Source organism: Leptodactylus fuscus, chromosome 6, assembly GCF_031893055.1.
Source record: "Leptodactylus fuscus isolate aLepFus1 chromosome 6, aLepFus1.hap2, whole genome shotgun sequence".
NCBI classification, from domain to species: Eukaryota; Metazoa; Chordata; class Amphibia; order Anura; family Leptodactylidae; genus Leptodactylus; species Leptodactylus fuscus.
In genome coordinates, this window is record NC_134270.1 from 183,388,320 (window position 1) to 183,404,102 (window position 15,783).

Here is a 15,783-nt window from a genome sequence, read left to right on the forward strand (position 1 = left end):
GAAATATCAAAATGGATGAGAAGTGAAAGTGAAGCCGTCACCGATAACAACCAATCAGAGGCGGGCACAGACAGATGAGGGCCCCTGTGCAGTTATGGGCCCCTTGTTCTCCATTATCTGCACGTAGAGCGCCCCCTTATGTCTCTCTAACAATCTAATAGACTGCAATCTGCTGATTAGGTGATAAGCCCCCCCCCCCCCCCCCCGACCTCCGGGGCCCCTGTGCAGCGCTAGTGGAGACCCCGCAGCAATGATCATTAGCCCACATGGATTGGAGACATTAACCCTACTGATGCCTTGGCCAAACCGGGTAAAAGACTCAACCGTTAGAGTAACAGTGGCCTTGTGCATGAGCTTGTGACTTTGCTCCTCCTTATATAATACCGCACCTCAAGCTTGTGAAGCATCCGCGTGTCGCTCTGCTGAGTCATCGTCTTCTTCTCCTCTTCTATCATCTCCTTCACCAGATTGTATTGCCGAGTCATTATCTCCTTCTCCTTCTGCAGTTTCCTGATGAACATTTCCTTGTGTTGCTCGTAGCTCCTTCTCTGATCTTCTAGACGTTGCTGCAGATGTTTGTTCTTTTCCTCTAATATTTGTCTTTCTCTTTCTGCGTTTTCCACTTGGGATCGTTGCTCTAGAACACGGTGTGAGTAGCGGTCAGTAGTGGTCACGTATCAGACAGTCACTAAGTTTGTGCCCCCCCCCCATGAATCTTAGTATGAGTTATATAAGGCCGCATCGTGTAGACATTGTAGCGCTCTGGTTAGATTACACTATACTCGCTATAAGAAGGTCTTCTATAGGATACTATGTAGTAACTGGATACAATAGTTATTTATAGAGGGGTTCTAGGGTGAAGGTTTGGCGGTGTTATATGAGCACTACGGGAGATCCATTTGACCATATCCGATCTATCGAACACTTTTACCAATCACCAAGGTTCTGAGACATTAATGGGTGAACTATTGACATTATCACGTTTCGGTACCTCCCCCCCTCCCCCCTCACCTGCCAGCTCTCTCTCCTTCTGTGTCACGCTCACATCTGCTTGAATGATGGCGGCTTCTGTGTCCTTCTGCTCAGATATATAATCCTGCAGCACTTCGAGAGCCTGAGGGAAAGTCAAAGAGACCAAGCGGAGGATGAGATCAATGGCCTGAATATAGAGGAAAGGAATCTCCCATTGTCCTCCTGATATGAGGGGACGCTCCTGCTGCAGCCGGGCGTCGCTCAGTCTCACCTTTATACCTTTCTCCGGGGTTCTGTTATAACCTTCCAGAATCTTCTCCATCTCCACTAAATACAATTTGTGACCTCCAGGTCTGGAATATTCTCCGGCCTTTATATCGCTCTCCAGATTTAGACTCAGCTCTCGGAGAAGTTTCCTGCAGAAATCTATTGACGCGTTTTCATTCTTTGTAGAATATTCCTTCATTTTATGATCAATTAATTCCTGAAATAAAAAGTCATTAAGTTATTAATTGTCCAATAATTGTCATCAGTAATCTGGGCCGGACCACACACAGTGAGGACAAAGGAAGGACATTTGGATAAGCAATTGTAACATTGTGTCTGATCCATCATGGGAATGTTCTTGTTGTATCCATTAGAGTTGGACTTGTTTCGAGTTTGGATGGTTCAACCCAAAGACTTGTATTGGGCGAAACTATTATAGTCTGGAGTCTCTTCAGACCCCACAGTATAATAGGAAAGATAATAAGCAGTTATACTCACCTCTCCAAGGCAGGTTCATGGCCTGCAGAGCTCCCCTGGGGTCCTGTGTGACATCACACGCCCTGGGGTCACCGCTCAGGAAGCTGAAATAGGATGCAAAGGGAGCGCAGGACGCCCAGGAGAGGTGAGTATAACTGCTTATTATCTTTCCTATTATACTGTGGGGTCTGAAGAGACTCCAGACTATAATCGTTTCGCCCAATACAAGTCTTTGGGTTGAACCATCCAAACTCGTAACAAGTCCAACTGTAATGGATATTGGATAGTAGGTCTGAGGTCTGAAGCGAGAGCGGGATACCGCGACATCGGCATCCCGTCGCGGCTACCTGCACCAAAAAACGTAAAGGGTTTCCATTGTGGAGCGTGAACTTACCCTAATAGTTTCACTTCACTTCACTTCAATTCGCGGAGGACAAATTTGAGCTCAAGTTTGAGTCGAACCCTGAACATTTGGAAAATTCAAGTGGAATCTGATTCATTCTGAATGGTTGGTCATCTCTAATACTCAGTTTTTACCAAAGGGCGAGCGGTCACTGTCCTCCACCGGCCATGGATCACCCTAGACATTATCCCACCAGTGACTACTGTAACTCTAATGCTTGGCCATCAATAGACAGCGAGTTGGCCATTCCCATGGGTGGACCATGTAAGGAGAAGGTCAAAGATAACAAAAACTTATCAATAAAAGGTGAAAATAAGGGAATTTGTTACAAATCTGGGAAATAGTTTTCTTGCCCCTTCAGTTCTAGAGCCCGGAGAGCTAGGGGTTTAGGTTTTATTGCAGTGATTTGGGGCAGGAGACATCTTCTTCTGAGGACTGACCTTCAGCTTATGTTGATATTTTTGATCCTTATCGTTGACTGAACGTTCTATGAAGATCTCAATGGCTTCTTTCTCACATCCCATGTGGATATTTAGGAATTCTTGTTGTGTCTCCGTTGGGAACATCTTGTGAACATATTTGTCCATGTTACGTAGATATTCGGACAGGGCGTCTTCCAAAGCTTTAATGTTTTCCCTCTTGGCCAAAGCCAGAACGGCATTCTCCAGGCAGGGAACCGATCCGCTCTGAATCGCCCTCACGTAGGAGTCAGTGAGAACGGCCAACACTGAGACATAGAAGGTTATGATATTAGTGCTGACATATAATATATACAGTGTGTATTTGTATTGTCCTTCTCTCTATGGGCGTCATTGATGCTGAACATGTAGATCTGCAGTCTGGACAGTAGATGTATTGATTTACCAATCATCGTTCCGGCAATGACCTGCTCCTTACATCAGCTAAAAACAATAGGTTGCATGAGGAACCCAGCTCAGTATTCCAGAAGTTTCTGTCCTGCAGTCTTCATGTCTAGTGTTTTTGGCTGAGCAGACCTGATACATGGGGCACTTTACTCCATCATCCTTTTAAAGTACCAAAAAAAAATAAAAAATTCCATGTACAATAATTGGTTAATATTGGTTACTACAATCTGTTATGCAGTCCACCCAGATGGGTATTGTCCTTTCCGGGCCCCGGGAAATCCCTTCATCACCTTCATCCGAGCAGCCCAGGATTGACTTTGACGATTGACTTTGTAGCCTCCATATTACACCATAACTACACAACTCCCCGGGGGAGCAGCTCAGATATAAAACCTGCAAAGATTGTAAAAACATCTGCAGACAGAAGTAGCTGTAGTCAAAAGTCAAAGCTTGACACAAGGGATAGAATTGCAACCAAAAGACAGATGATTTACTCCCAACGGTTTTCGCTGAAATTGGTGCCCTTAGATTTGTATTCAACTCTTCAGTAATGTTAGGGGGTCTTACGTTTGTATTTATTGGCGCCAATTCGATGAACTAGTCTTCTTTCCTTTGCGTAAAGCTTTGACTTTCAGCCACATCTATTTCTATCCCCAGCTGGTCTCTGCATACAGAATGTGATCACAGAACCAGTAAACCTCGTCACACCAATCAACTCAGCAACTGGGGTCACAGTCACCTCTACAAGGCATGCACCAGCGATAAATCCCTTTAAGGACTCAGGTCTGACATATCATGTCCTAAAGAACAGTGGTATACGGTACATGACAGAAAAAGGGGAGTTATCTGCTGTGGCAGGGGTGTTAGGAAGAGTTGAAATTGACTGCAAAAATTGGGGGGGTTCGCCCTTTAAGGCCCAACATACCTGGAAACATTAAACCATGATTATGTGGCTGTACATATCTCTGATACTTTGTGTTACTCACTTCTCCCGGTGACTTCAATTCCTCCATCGACTGTTTTCACCCGACTCTTCCTGATCATGTACTGACAGAATTTCGTCGTCTGTTCCACAAATTCCTTCTCCAGTTGACTCTCTTCTAGTTGTTCCAGATTCGGTAGATTTCTCCCTGACGCCGGCCGGTCAAACACAAAACATTTGTGCGAGTGGAAATAATGTAGCAGACACTCCCGGGGGAGATTATAGTCCTGGGTTTTCTTGTCAGCACCTTGAGGAGACAAGTGAGTATTATTACTATTGGGGTTCAGTCGATCTTGAGATTTCAGGATCGATTTTAAAATCTGATTTCCGATCATTTTCCAGCCGATCCCGATCGTTCAACCCTAATTACTATACATGACGGGGATCCTCCAGGACAGAACAGAAATCTGACTCTATAATGTCTATGTATGGTCACTATACCAAATATATTCCGTATACAAGGTGCAGTGCTGGGATCGGACCACCCGCTCCTACTTAAGCAAGTGGCCGCAGATGTCTCAGACCCTCCAATGGAACAACTCTGAAGAACCCTGAGACTGATTCCCCCTGTCCACCGCCTTGGGATGGACCAGTGTGAATGTTGGTGCTGAGGTCCATCATATCTTTGTCTTCTTCTGAAGATTTATTTCAAGGCCTTCCATCTGCATCATCTTCATCATCAAACATGGCCAGAGAGAAAACGTACATGTCACTGGTGCTCGTACATCCCAGGGCACTGGAAGATGGAATGACGTCTCACGCTTTCTACAAAGTGATCCATAGGAAAGTGTCCCATTCCCAGTCCCATCCCCAACCCTTTTATACATAGAGGAAACCTAACTAGAGCAGCAGCATCTCCTTATTATTATTTTATACTATTATAGAGATCTCACCTTCCTTCAGCCTCAGAGATGACATCAGATACTCGTCTTCTGTTATAGCTTTACCGTCCTTCTCAAGTATTAGACAGAAGTCTCGGACACACCAGGTGAAGGACGGGAAGAGCCTCTTATATTCGGTGGCCTTGACTTTCTGCTCAGAAGATGACTTCAGCTTTATGAGCGTTGTCAGTTCCGTCACATAACTGGGAGATTGTTCAGGAAAATATGACTTGGGTCACTCAACCGGTTCAGCCCAAATCTGGACAGGAATCTCAACAGATCCGCTACCTGCTCAGGCTGCAAATGGCCAAAAATGGCAACAATATAACAATAACATTTGGTACAATATGTAGTTACTTTATTCCTTTCCTCTACTGAAGTTTTTCTTTTCTCCGGACCGTAACCACCTGCCCTTCCACTTCAGAGCCATCTACCAGCTGGGAGATCCGGGGTCACGGCTGCACCCCATCCCCTTCTCTCTCCTCTCTGTCCCCCAATTTCTTTGAAATATAATTTCTGGTGACTGTTCTCATTTCTGAAGAATTATAAGAGCTCCTGAAGGCACAAAAAGTGAGTTACAGACGGCGGTAAGGCGAGGAAGGTGACAACATTGTATCTCCAAGGACCAGGTTCTGGGGATAATATCACTCCTTAAGGAGACAGCACCTTTGCAGGTGTTTGGAGACTTACAAAGCCATTTTTGCTCCTCTGGGGGATTATGGGAAATATACAAATCTGTTTTCCAGGATGTCATTAGGAAAACGATGTCTCTGCTTGCTGCTCTCTAGAGACAGCCTCCTTAAACATCACACATGACTTTTTCAACAAGCCTATTGCTATGATACAAGGTTTAGCCAAACCAGTAGATGTATTCCAAAAGGAACAGAATCCCAGCTGTGGACAGCACTGTTTCCATCTGTTGGCTCTCCTCAGCACAGCGTAGGGAATACTGGTTTGGCAGAGGTGAGAGACTTCTAGACCAGGTTCTGGGGATAATATCACTCCTTAAGGAGACAACACCTTTATAGGCGTATGGAGACTTACAAAGCCACTTTCGCTCCAAGTACTAGTGATACGTATACCTAAGATTTAAGACACATTAAGATATAGTCATGGCCAGTGTCGGCATCCCTGAAATTTTTTCCAGAAAATTAAATATTTCTCCCTAAAATTTATTGTAATGACACGTTTTGTTATACACATGTATATTTCCTATAACCGTCCACACGCTTCTTACACCTCTCAGTATTTTTGGTCTCCTCTTCTACTGGAGACGGCTCCAGGTCTCTCATATTTGGGCGGCGCCTTCTCTTCTCCTCCAGTAATTGTAAGATCTCCCCACCAGTGATCAATAGGATTTAGATCCGGACTCATTGCGGCCACTTCAGGACTCTCCAGCACTTTGTTTCCATCCATCTTCTGGGGGCTTTTTGAAGTATGTCCTGCTAGAAGACCCATGACCTAGGACACACACTCGGCTTTCTGACACTGGGCCCTACATTGAGACCAAAAATTCTTTGGTGAACTTCAGATTTCTTGATGTCTTGCATACAGTCAGTGCCCGAGGAGGCAGCAGAACAGCCCCAAAACCTCTCTGACCCCCAATATGTGACTGTTGGGCCGGTGCTCTTAGGCCTCATTCCATTTTCGGTAAACAGTAGAATGATGGACTTTACCAGAAAGCTCCATCTTGGTCTCATGTGTTCACAAGATTTTTTCCTCGAAGGATTTTGGTTTACTTAAAAACATTTTGGCTGTAACCTGCAGAGTAACTTTTTTTTTTTTTGTCTGTGTCGCAGTGGGGTCCTCCTGGGTCTGCTGTCCTCAAACTCTTCTCCTCTATTTGTTCTTCAGGCTTAGTGTGGTACACACAGACACTCAATGCAAAGATTGAGTCAACTTCTCTCCTTTATATTTGGTGTCAGGTGTGATTTTCATATTGCCCACACCTGTTACTTGCCACGGGAGAGTCTGAACGAGCATCACATGCTTGACACAATTTTTGGAGTTTTGTGTAAAATTATCACCCATATACCTTTTTTTCTCTGTTTTTTTTTTTTTTTTTTGTGTTATTCCAATAGACATATATAGTATATATAAAGCATATGGAATTGCAATAATTTTCTGGGTGAAATACATAATTTACTGGAAAAATTAGGATATCAACACTTACGGCCATGAGAATATTTAGAGGAAAATGTTTTAGGCCCCGAGTTGTTTAACCAGGAGAGGATTAAACAGAAAGGAAACTTTTAGAAGTTTCCTTTATATTTCCAGATCCTTTATAAGACACTTCTGACTTTATCTAACAAAAAAAAAAAAAAAAAAAAAAAAAACGCAGCAAAATCTGCAACAAAAAAATGCATTGAGGGGGCTCCGCCTTAATTGATGTCCGTCGGATTTATGGAAAGAAATTTGGTAACTTTTTGATTTTTGTGGCTCTTTTTTAAACAGTGGGAGGGGCTTATCAAATAAACTGATGTAGATGTAAAAGATGCGCCAAATCTGTTAAAAAGTGTAAGCCCCAAACTAATCTCAGGGGATCTTATACCGGATCTTCTCAAGGACACTCGAATGTGAAACACCAACTCTGATAAATTTAGGATACTGGAGCTGCTCCATAGACTGCTGGTCAATAGTCCCGATGCTATTATACACCAAGGCGCTGCTCAGCAGGACGGCCAAGCAGAAGATCCAGGCGTCATTCTTACAGTCTCCCTGCAGAACAAGAAAGAAAATGATTTTACACTTTTGCTGGATTATTGTGAATAAAACCAACACGGCCCCAATATCCATAAGCAAACATTAGGCACTAGGGGCACCCAGGAAAGTAGAATCTGAGGCTGCAGCGGAGCCCAGGAAAGAAGACTCTGAGGCTGCAGCGGAGCCCAGGAAAGAAGACTCTGAGGCTGCAGCGGAGCCCAGGAAAGAAGACTCTGAAGCTGCAGCGGAGCCCAGGAAAGAAGACTCTGAGGCTGCAGCGGAGCCCAGGAAAGAAGACTCTGAGGCTGCAGTGGAGCCAAGGAAAGTAGAATCTGAGGCTGCAGCGGAGCCAAGGAAAGTAGAATCTGAGGCTGCAGAGGAGCCCAAGAAAGAAGACTCTGAGGCTGCAGCGGAGCCCAGGAAAGAAGACTCTGAGGCTGCAGTGGAGCCAAGGAAAGAAGACTCTGAGGCTGCAGCGGAGCCCAGGAAAGAAGACTCTGAGGCTGCAGCGGAGCCCAAGAAAGAAGACTCTGAGGCTGCAGCGGAGCCCAGGAAAGAAGACTCTGAGGCTGCAGCGGAGCCCAAGAAAGAAGACTCTGAGGCTGCAGCGGAGCCCAGGAAAGAAGACTCTGAGGCTGCAGCGGAGCCCAGGAAAGAAGACTCTGAGGCTGCAGTGGAGCCAAGGAAAGAAGACTCTGAGGCTGCAGCGGAGCCCAGGAAAGAAGACTCTGAGGCTGCAGCGGAGCCCAAGAAAGAAGACTCTGAGGCTGCAGCGGAGCCAAGGAAAGAAGACTCTGAGGCTGCAGCGGAGCCCAGGAAAGAAGACTCTGAGGCTGCAGTGGAGCCAAGGAAAGTAGAATCTGAGGCTGCAGAGGAGCCCAAGAAAGAGGACTCTGAGGATGCAGCGGAGCCAAGGAAAGAAGACTCTGAGGATGCAGAGGAGCCCAGGACAGGTCAACATGAGGGGGGATTTTTTTGCTATTTTTATGCACATTCTCTTGGCCTCTGTTCAGAACCTGGGACTGAAAAATGATTCATGAGATGCAAATTTTTTTAATTTTTGAATGTGAAAAGAACTGGAGCCAAGAAAAGTAACTAGAGGTGGAGCAGCGGGAAGTGTGAGAGCAATAACTATGGAGAGAGGAACGAATAATACATGAAAAATAATTCTAGAATAATCTAATACTAATAATCTGGAGGAAATACAAGTCATAATGTTAGTAGAAAAATAGGACATAATGATTAAGACAGGACTAGTTGATCTCTATAGACAGGACTGGACGATCTCTATAGACAGGACTGGACGATCTCCATAGACAGGACTGGACGATCTCTATAGACAGGACTGGATGATCTCTATAGACGGGACTGGACGATCTCTATAGACAGGACTGGACGATCTCTATAGACGGGACTGGATGATCTCTATAGACAGGACTGGACGATCTCTATAGACAGGACTGGACGATCTCTATAGACAGGACTGGATGATCTCTATAGACGGGACTGGACGATCTCTATAGACAGGACTGGACGATCTCTATAGACGGGACTGGACGATCTCTATAGACGGGACTGGATGATCTCTATAGACAGGACTGGACGATCTCTATAGACAGGACTGGACGATCTCTATAGACAGGACTGGATGATCTCTATAGACGGGACTGGACGATCTCTATAGACAGGACTGGACGATCTCTATAGACAGGACTGGACGATCTCTATAGACAGGACTGGACGATCTCTATAGACAGGACTGGATGATCTCTATAGACGGGACTGGACGATCTCTATAGACAGAATTGGATGATCTCCATAGACAGGACTGGACGATCTCCATAGACAGGACTGGACGATCTCTATAGACGGGACTGGATGATCTCTATAGACAGGACTGGATGATCTCTATAGACAGGACTGGACGATCTCTATAGACAGGACTGGATGATCTCTATAGACAGGACTGGACGATCTCTATAGACGGGACTGGATGATCTCTATAGACAGGACTGGATGATCTCTATAGACAGAATTGGATGATCTCCATAGACAGGACTGGATGATCTCCATAGACAGGGCTGGACGATCTCTATAGACAGGACTGGACGATCTCTATAGACAGGACTGGATGATCTCCATAGACAGGACTGGACGATCTCTATAGACAGGACTGGACGATCTCTATAGACAGGACTGGACGATCTCTATAGACAGGACTGGACGATCTCTATAGACAGGACTGGACGATCTCTATAGACAGGGCTGGACGATCTCTATAGACAGGACTGGACGATCTCTATAGACAGGGCTGGACGATCTCTATAGACGGGACTGGACGATCTCTATAGACAGGACTGGACGATCTCTATAGACGGGACTGGATGATCTCTATAGACGGGACTGGACGATCTCTATAGACAGGACTGGACGATCTCTATAGACGGGACTGGATGATCTCTATAGACGGGACTGGACGATCTCTATAGACAGGACTGGACGATCTCTATAGACGGGACTGGACGATCTCTATAGACAGGGCTGGACGATCTCTATAGACAGAATTGGATGATCTCCATAGACAGGACTGGATGATCTCCATAGACAGGGCTGGACGATCTCTATAGACAGGACTGGACGATCTCTATAGACGGGACTAGATGATCTCTATAGACAGGACTGGATGATCTCCATAGACAGGGCTGGACGATCTCTATAGACAGAATTGGATGATCTCCATAGACATTACTGGATTATCTCTATAGACAGGACTGGATGATCTCTATAGACAGAATTGGATGATCTCCATAGACAGGACTGGATGATCTCCATAGACAGGGCTGGACGATCTCTATAGACAGGACTGGACGATCTCTATAGACGGGACTGGACGATCTCTATAGACGGGACTGGATGATCTCTATAGACGGGGCTGGACGATCTCTATAGACGGGACTGGACGATCTCTATAGACGGGACTGGACGATCTCTATAGACGGGGCTGGACGATCTCTATAGACAGGACTGGACGATCTCCATAGACAGGGCTGGACGATCTCTATAGACGGGACTGGACGATCTCTATAGACAGGACTGGACGATCTCTATAGACGGGACTGGACGATCTCCATAGACAGGGCTGGATGATCTCTATAGACGGGACTGGACGATCTCTATAGACGGGACTGGATGATCTCTATAGACAGAATTGGATGATCTCCATAGACAGGATTGGATGATCTCTATAGACGGGACTGGACGATCTCTATAGACGGGGCTGGACGATCTCTATAGACGGGGCTGGACGATCTCTATAGACGGGACTGGACGATCTCTATAGACGGGACTGGACGATCTCTATAGACGGGACTGGACGATCTCTATAGACGGGACTGGACGATCTCTATAGACGGGGCTGGACGATCTCTATAGACGGGACTGGACGATCTCTATAGACGGGACTGGACGATCTCTATAGACGGGACTGGACGATCTCTATAGACGGGATTGGACGATCTCTATAGACGGGACTGGATGATCTCTATAGACAGGACTGGACGATCTCTATAGACGGGACTGGACGATCTCTATAGACAGAATTGGATGATCTCCATAGACAGGATTGGATGATCTCTATAGACGGGACTGGACGATCTCTATAGACGGGGCTGGACGATCTCTATAGACGGGGCTGGACGATCTCTATAGACGGGACTGGACGATCTCTATAGACGGGACTGGACGATCTCTATAGACGGGACTGGACGATCTCTATAGACGGGATTGGACGATCTCTATAGACGGGACTGGATGATCTCTATAGACAGGACTGAACGATCTCTATAGACGGGACTGGACGATCTCTATAGACGGGACTGGACGATCTCTATAGACAGGACTAGATGATCTCTATAGACAGAATTGGATGATCTCTATAGACAGGACTAGATGATCTCTATAGACAGGACTGGATGATCTTCATAGAGGGGACTCGCTACCAGAGATAATAAAAATCAACTCCATATTTCGGTATTACCTGTCTGGTAACTGTTTGGGGGAATTCTCTGTTTCTGTTTCATAAAGACATGGGGCATTTAAACTAATAAATATTCAGAAATCTGTTATAATTTTTCCAAAAACTTGTGTACCTGCTTTACACCTCGTTTTCTTTGTGTTTAAGACAGTTACTAACAGTTAGTTAACCTGATATGACATGTGGGTGGGGCTTGTTGTAAAGTGGGTGTGGCTCAGTATGCTAATCAGTAAGCCAGAAGTCATGCCACAATGCGGCACCAACATTTCAGCCATTAAGCCAACTAATAAATGGTTTATACAAGACTATGACACAGCATTACGCACTCTGGACAAACTGGTGCAGTTTATGACTGTCCGGTCTAACGATGCGCCGTCTACATGTTAGTTTTATGTAATCTGCCCCATGGAGTGATGAGTTTATTGGAAGAACCTAAGTGTCTGCATAAAGCCCTACCACAACCCAGTCATATATATATATGGACTGAAGCAGAATGTGATTTGCAGGCCTGAGCTTCTCCTGCACATCAAGGTCTAAAACTCTATTTGAAAGCTTCCCCAGAAGATGTTGTAGCTGGACAATTCCTTTAACGCACCTTTCCTACATCGCCCAGTCCCTCTGTGTCCAGTAAAATAAGTGTTTGATTGGAATTCTGAGGGTGAGGAACGCACCACATCCAGATCCCTTTGGTCTTCGGCTGGATCCCGGATGACAGTGCAAAACCTGAAGAGATTAATATAATAAATACATAAATAAGGCAAAGATAAAACTGAACCATAAAAACATCATAGTGAGCGCAGCTCTGAAGTATAATAAAGATATAACTCAGGATTAGTATAGGATAAGTAATGTAATGTGTGTACACAGTGACTGTACCAGCAGAATAGTGAGCGCAGCTCTGGAGTATAATACAGGATAAGTAATGTAATGTATGTACACAGTGACTGCACCAGCAGAATAGTGAGCGCAGCTCTAGAGTATAATACAGGATAAGTAATGTAATGTATGTACACAGTGACTGTACCAGCAGAATAGTGAGCGCAGCTCTGGAGTATAATACAGGATAAGTAATGTAATGTATGTATACAGTGACTGTACCAGCAGAATAGTGAGCGCAGCTCTGGAGTATAATACAGGAGAAGTAATGTAATGTATGTACACAGTGACTGTACCAGCAGAATAGTGAGCGCAGCTCTGGGGGATAATACAGGATAAGTAACGTAATGTATGTACACAGTGACTGTACCAGCAGAATAGTGAGCGCAGCTCTGGGGTATAATACAGGATAAGTAATGTAATGTATGTACACAGTGACTGCACCAGCAGAATAGTGAGCGCAGCTCTGGAGTATAATACAGGATTAGTAATGTAATGTATGTACACAGTGACTGTACCAGCAGAATAGTGAGCGCAGCTCTGGAGTATAATACAGGAGAAGTAATGTAATGTATGTACACAGTGACTGTACCAGCAGAATAGTGAGCGCAGCTCTGGGGTATAATACAGGAGAAGTAATGTAATATATGTACACAGTGACTGCACCAGCAGAATAGTGAGCGCAGCTCTGGAGTATAATACAGGATAAGTAATGTAATGTATGTATACAGTGACTGTACCAGCAGAATAGTGAGCGCAGCTCTGGAGTATTATACAGGATAAGTAATGTAATGTATGTACACAGTGACTGCACCAGCAGAATAGTGAGCGCAGCTCTGGAGTATAATACAGGATAAGTAATGTAATGTATGTACACAGTGACTGTACCAGGAGAATAGTGAGCGCAGCTCTGGAGTATTATACAGGATAAGTAATGTAATGTATGTACACAGTGACTGCACCAGCAGAATAGTGAGCGCAGCTCTGGAGTATTATACAGGATAAGTAATATAATGTATGTACACAGTGACTGCACCAGCAGAATAGTGAGCGCAGCTCTGGAGTATAATACAGGAGAAGTAATGTAATGTATGTACACAGTGACTGTACCAGCAGAATAGTGAGCGCAGCTCTGGAGTATAATACAGGAGAAGTAATGTAATATATGTACACAGTGACTGCACCAGCAGAATAGTGAGCGCAGCTCTGGAGTATAATACAGGATAAGTAATGTAATGTATGTATACAGTGACTGTACCAGCAGAATAGTGAGCGCAGCTCTGGAGTATTATACAGGATAAGTAATGTAATGTATGTACACAGTGACTGCACCAGCAGAATAGTGAGCACAGCTCTGGAGTATAATACAGGATAAGTAATGTAATGTATGTACACAGTGACTGCACCAGCAGAATAGTGAGCACAGCTCTGGAGTATAATACAGGATAAGTAATGTAATATATGTACACAGTGACTGCACCAGCAGAATAGTGAGCGCAGCTCTGGAGTATTATACAGGATAAGTAATGTGATGTATGTACACAGTGACTGTACCAGCAGAATAGTGAGCGCAGCTCTGGAGTATAATACAGGATAAGTAATGTAATGTATGTACACAGTGACTGTACCAGGAGAATAGTGAGCGCAGCTCTGGAGTATTATACAGGATAAGTAATGTATGTACACAGTGACTGCACAAGCAGAATAGTGAGCGCAGCTCTGGAGTATAATACAGGATAAGTAATGTAATGTATGTACACAGTGACTGCACCAGCAGAATAGTGAGCGCAGCTCTGGAGTATAATACAGGATAAGTAATGTAATGTATGTACACAGTGACTGCACCAGCAGAATAGTGAGCGCAGCTCTGGAGTATAATACAGGATAAGTAATGTAATGTATGTACACAGTGACTGTACCAGCAGAATAGTGAGCACAGCTCTGGAGTATAATACAGGATAAGTAATGTAATGTATGTACACAGTGACTGCACCAGCAGAATAGTGAGCGCAACTCTGGAGTATAATACAGGATAAAACTCAGGTTCAGTACAGGATAAGTAAGCCTTTTTATTAAATTATCTTCTTCTGACTGCCCACAGTCACCTTGAATATATGTGAGTTCTATGAGCCTATACAGTGACTGCATTCATCCATCATCTATCCTTCTTACATACATGTATCCGCACACACGTGTACAGGTGACATGCTCTATCCTATTATATATCACTCACCTGATCTTCTCCCGGCCAGTTTGTTCATCAGATAAGATTTTCCTGTCCGGTATTTTCCTACGGCTGCAATAACCACGACCGGTTGGGAGATTTCCAGGAGGATTTTCAAGGCTTCTTTATTGACCACCAGTTTATCCCCGTCCACATTCTCTATCAGACCGACGGGCTCCGGCATAGATACGGCTGCAGACATGGTCAGTAGTGGTCGTGGTCTGTAATTGCTGCATATAAGAGATATATACAGAATACAGAATAACTGAGTGTCTGAAAGGTCTTTCCAGGGCTCTAATACTGATGGCATAGCCTTAGAATAAATCTCAGGACCCCCACAGATCAGCTGATCAAAAAGGATATGATATCGTGTCCTACATGAATGCTGACCAATGAACTCAATAACTGTTGATTGCGGCATTTCTATGAAATATAAAAAAAAAAATTTTTGAGAGTCTTCAGTAGTTGATTGCTTTTTTAATAGCTACCTAATAATGATGACAGAATACATGATGATTACAAGCTTTCAAGGCTCCTGTTTAAACACAATTTCTGAAGAATGCAGATTTATGTACAAAGAGGGACATAAGAATAGAATGTTAGATGGGGGGGGGGGGGGATGGTCATTGTACACACAAGTAAACAATCCATCAGTGCACAGGGTCCGTATCAGTCCAATGAGTGATCTTTATTAGAGATGAGCGAACAGTAAAATATTCAATGTTCGTTATTCCTTACGAATATCATCTGAATATCTGACTATTCGAACGAATATGGAACCCCATTATAGTCTATGGGAGAAAATGCTTTGTTTCAGGGGATCCCACCATTCACCTCAGGAGAGTCACCAAGTCCACTATGACACCCCAGGAAATGATGCCAACACCTCTGCAATGTAACTGGGACAGCAGGGGGCGCATGTCTGGGGGGATCTAACACACCAAAGTCCCTCTATTACCCCAACATCACAGCCTAACAACTACACACTATACACACTCACTACAACCTCTATCACAGTGGGAAAATACCTGGAAACCTTCTTTACTCCCCAAATGGATGGACACAAACCCCAATGTAAGCTCAACAAACATTATCAAGC

At 44.5% G+C, this 15,783-nt stretch overlaps 1 protein-coding gene across 1 annotated transcript in view; it reads right to left on the bottom strand.

Annotated features, from left to right (window-relative positions):
- Positions 1 to 15,783, bottom strand: part of LOC142209059 (guanylate-binding protein 7-like) — a 61,812-nt gene that overhangs the window by 41,370 nt on the left and 4,659 nt on the right. The window contains exons 2-10 of the mRNA XM_075278002.1: positions 14,694 to 14,914; positions 12,180 to 12,307; positions 7,457 to 7,566; positions 4,861 to 5,051; positions 3,972 to 4,214; positions 2,560 to 2,846; positions 1,244 to 1,456; positions 1,012 to 1,114; positions 390 to 637 (exon numbers count right to left, since the gene is read on the bottom strand). Coding sequence (XP_075134103.1) covers positions 390 to 637; positions 1,012 to 1,114; positions 1,244 to 1,456; positions 2,560 to 2,846; positions 3,972 to 4,214; positions 4,861 to 5,051; positions 7,457 to 7,566; positions 12,180 to 12,307; positions 14,694 to 14,886 — 1,716 coding nt within the window. The 5' untranslated portion in view covers positions 14,887 to 14,914. The remainder of the gene's footprint in view (positions 1 to 389; positions 638 to 1,011; positions 1,115 to 1,243; positions 1,457 to 2,559; positions 2,847 to 3,971; positions 4,215 to 4,860; positions 5,052 to 7,456; positions 7,567 to 12,179; positions 12,308 to 14,693; positions 14,915 to 15,783) is intronic.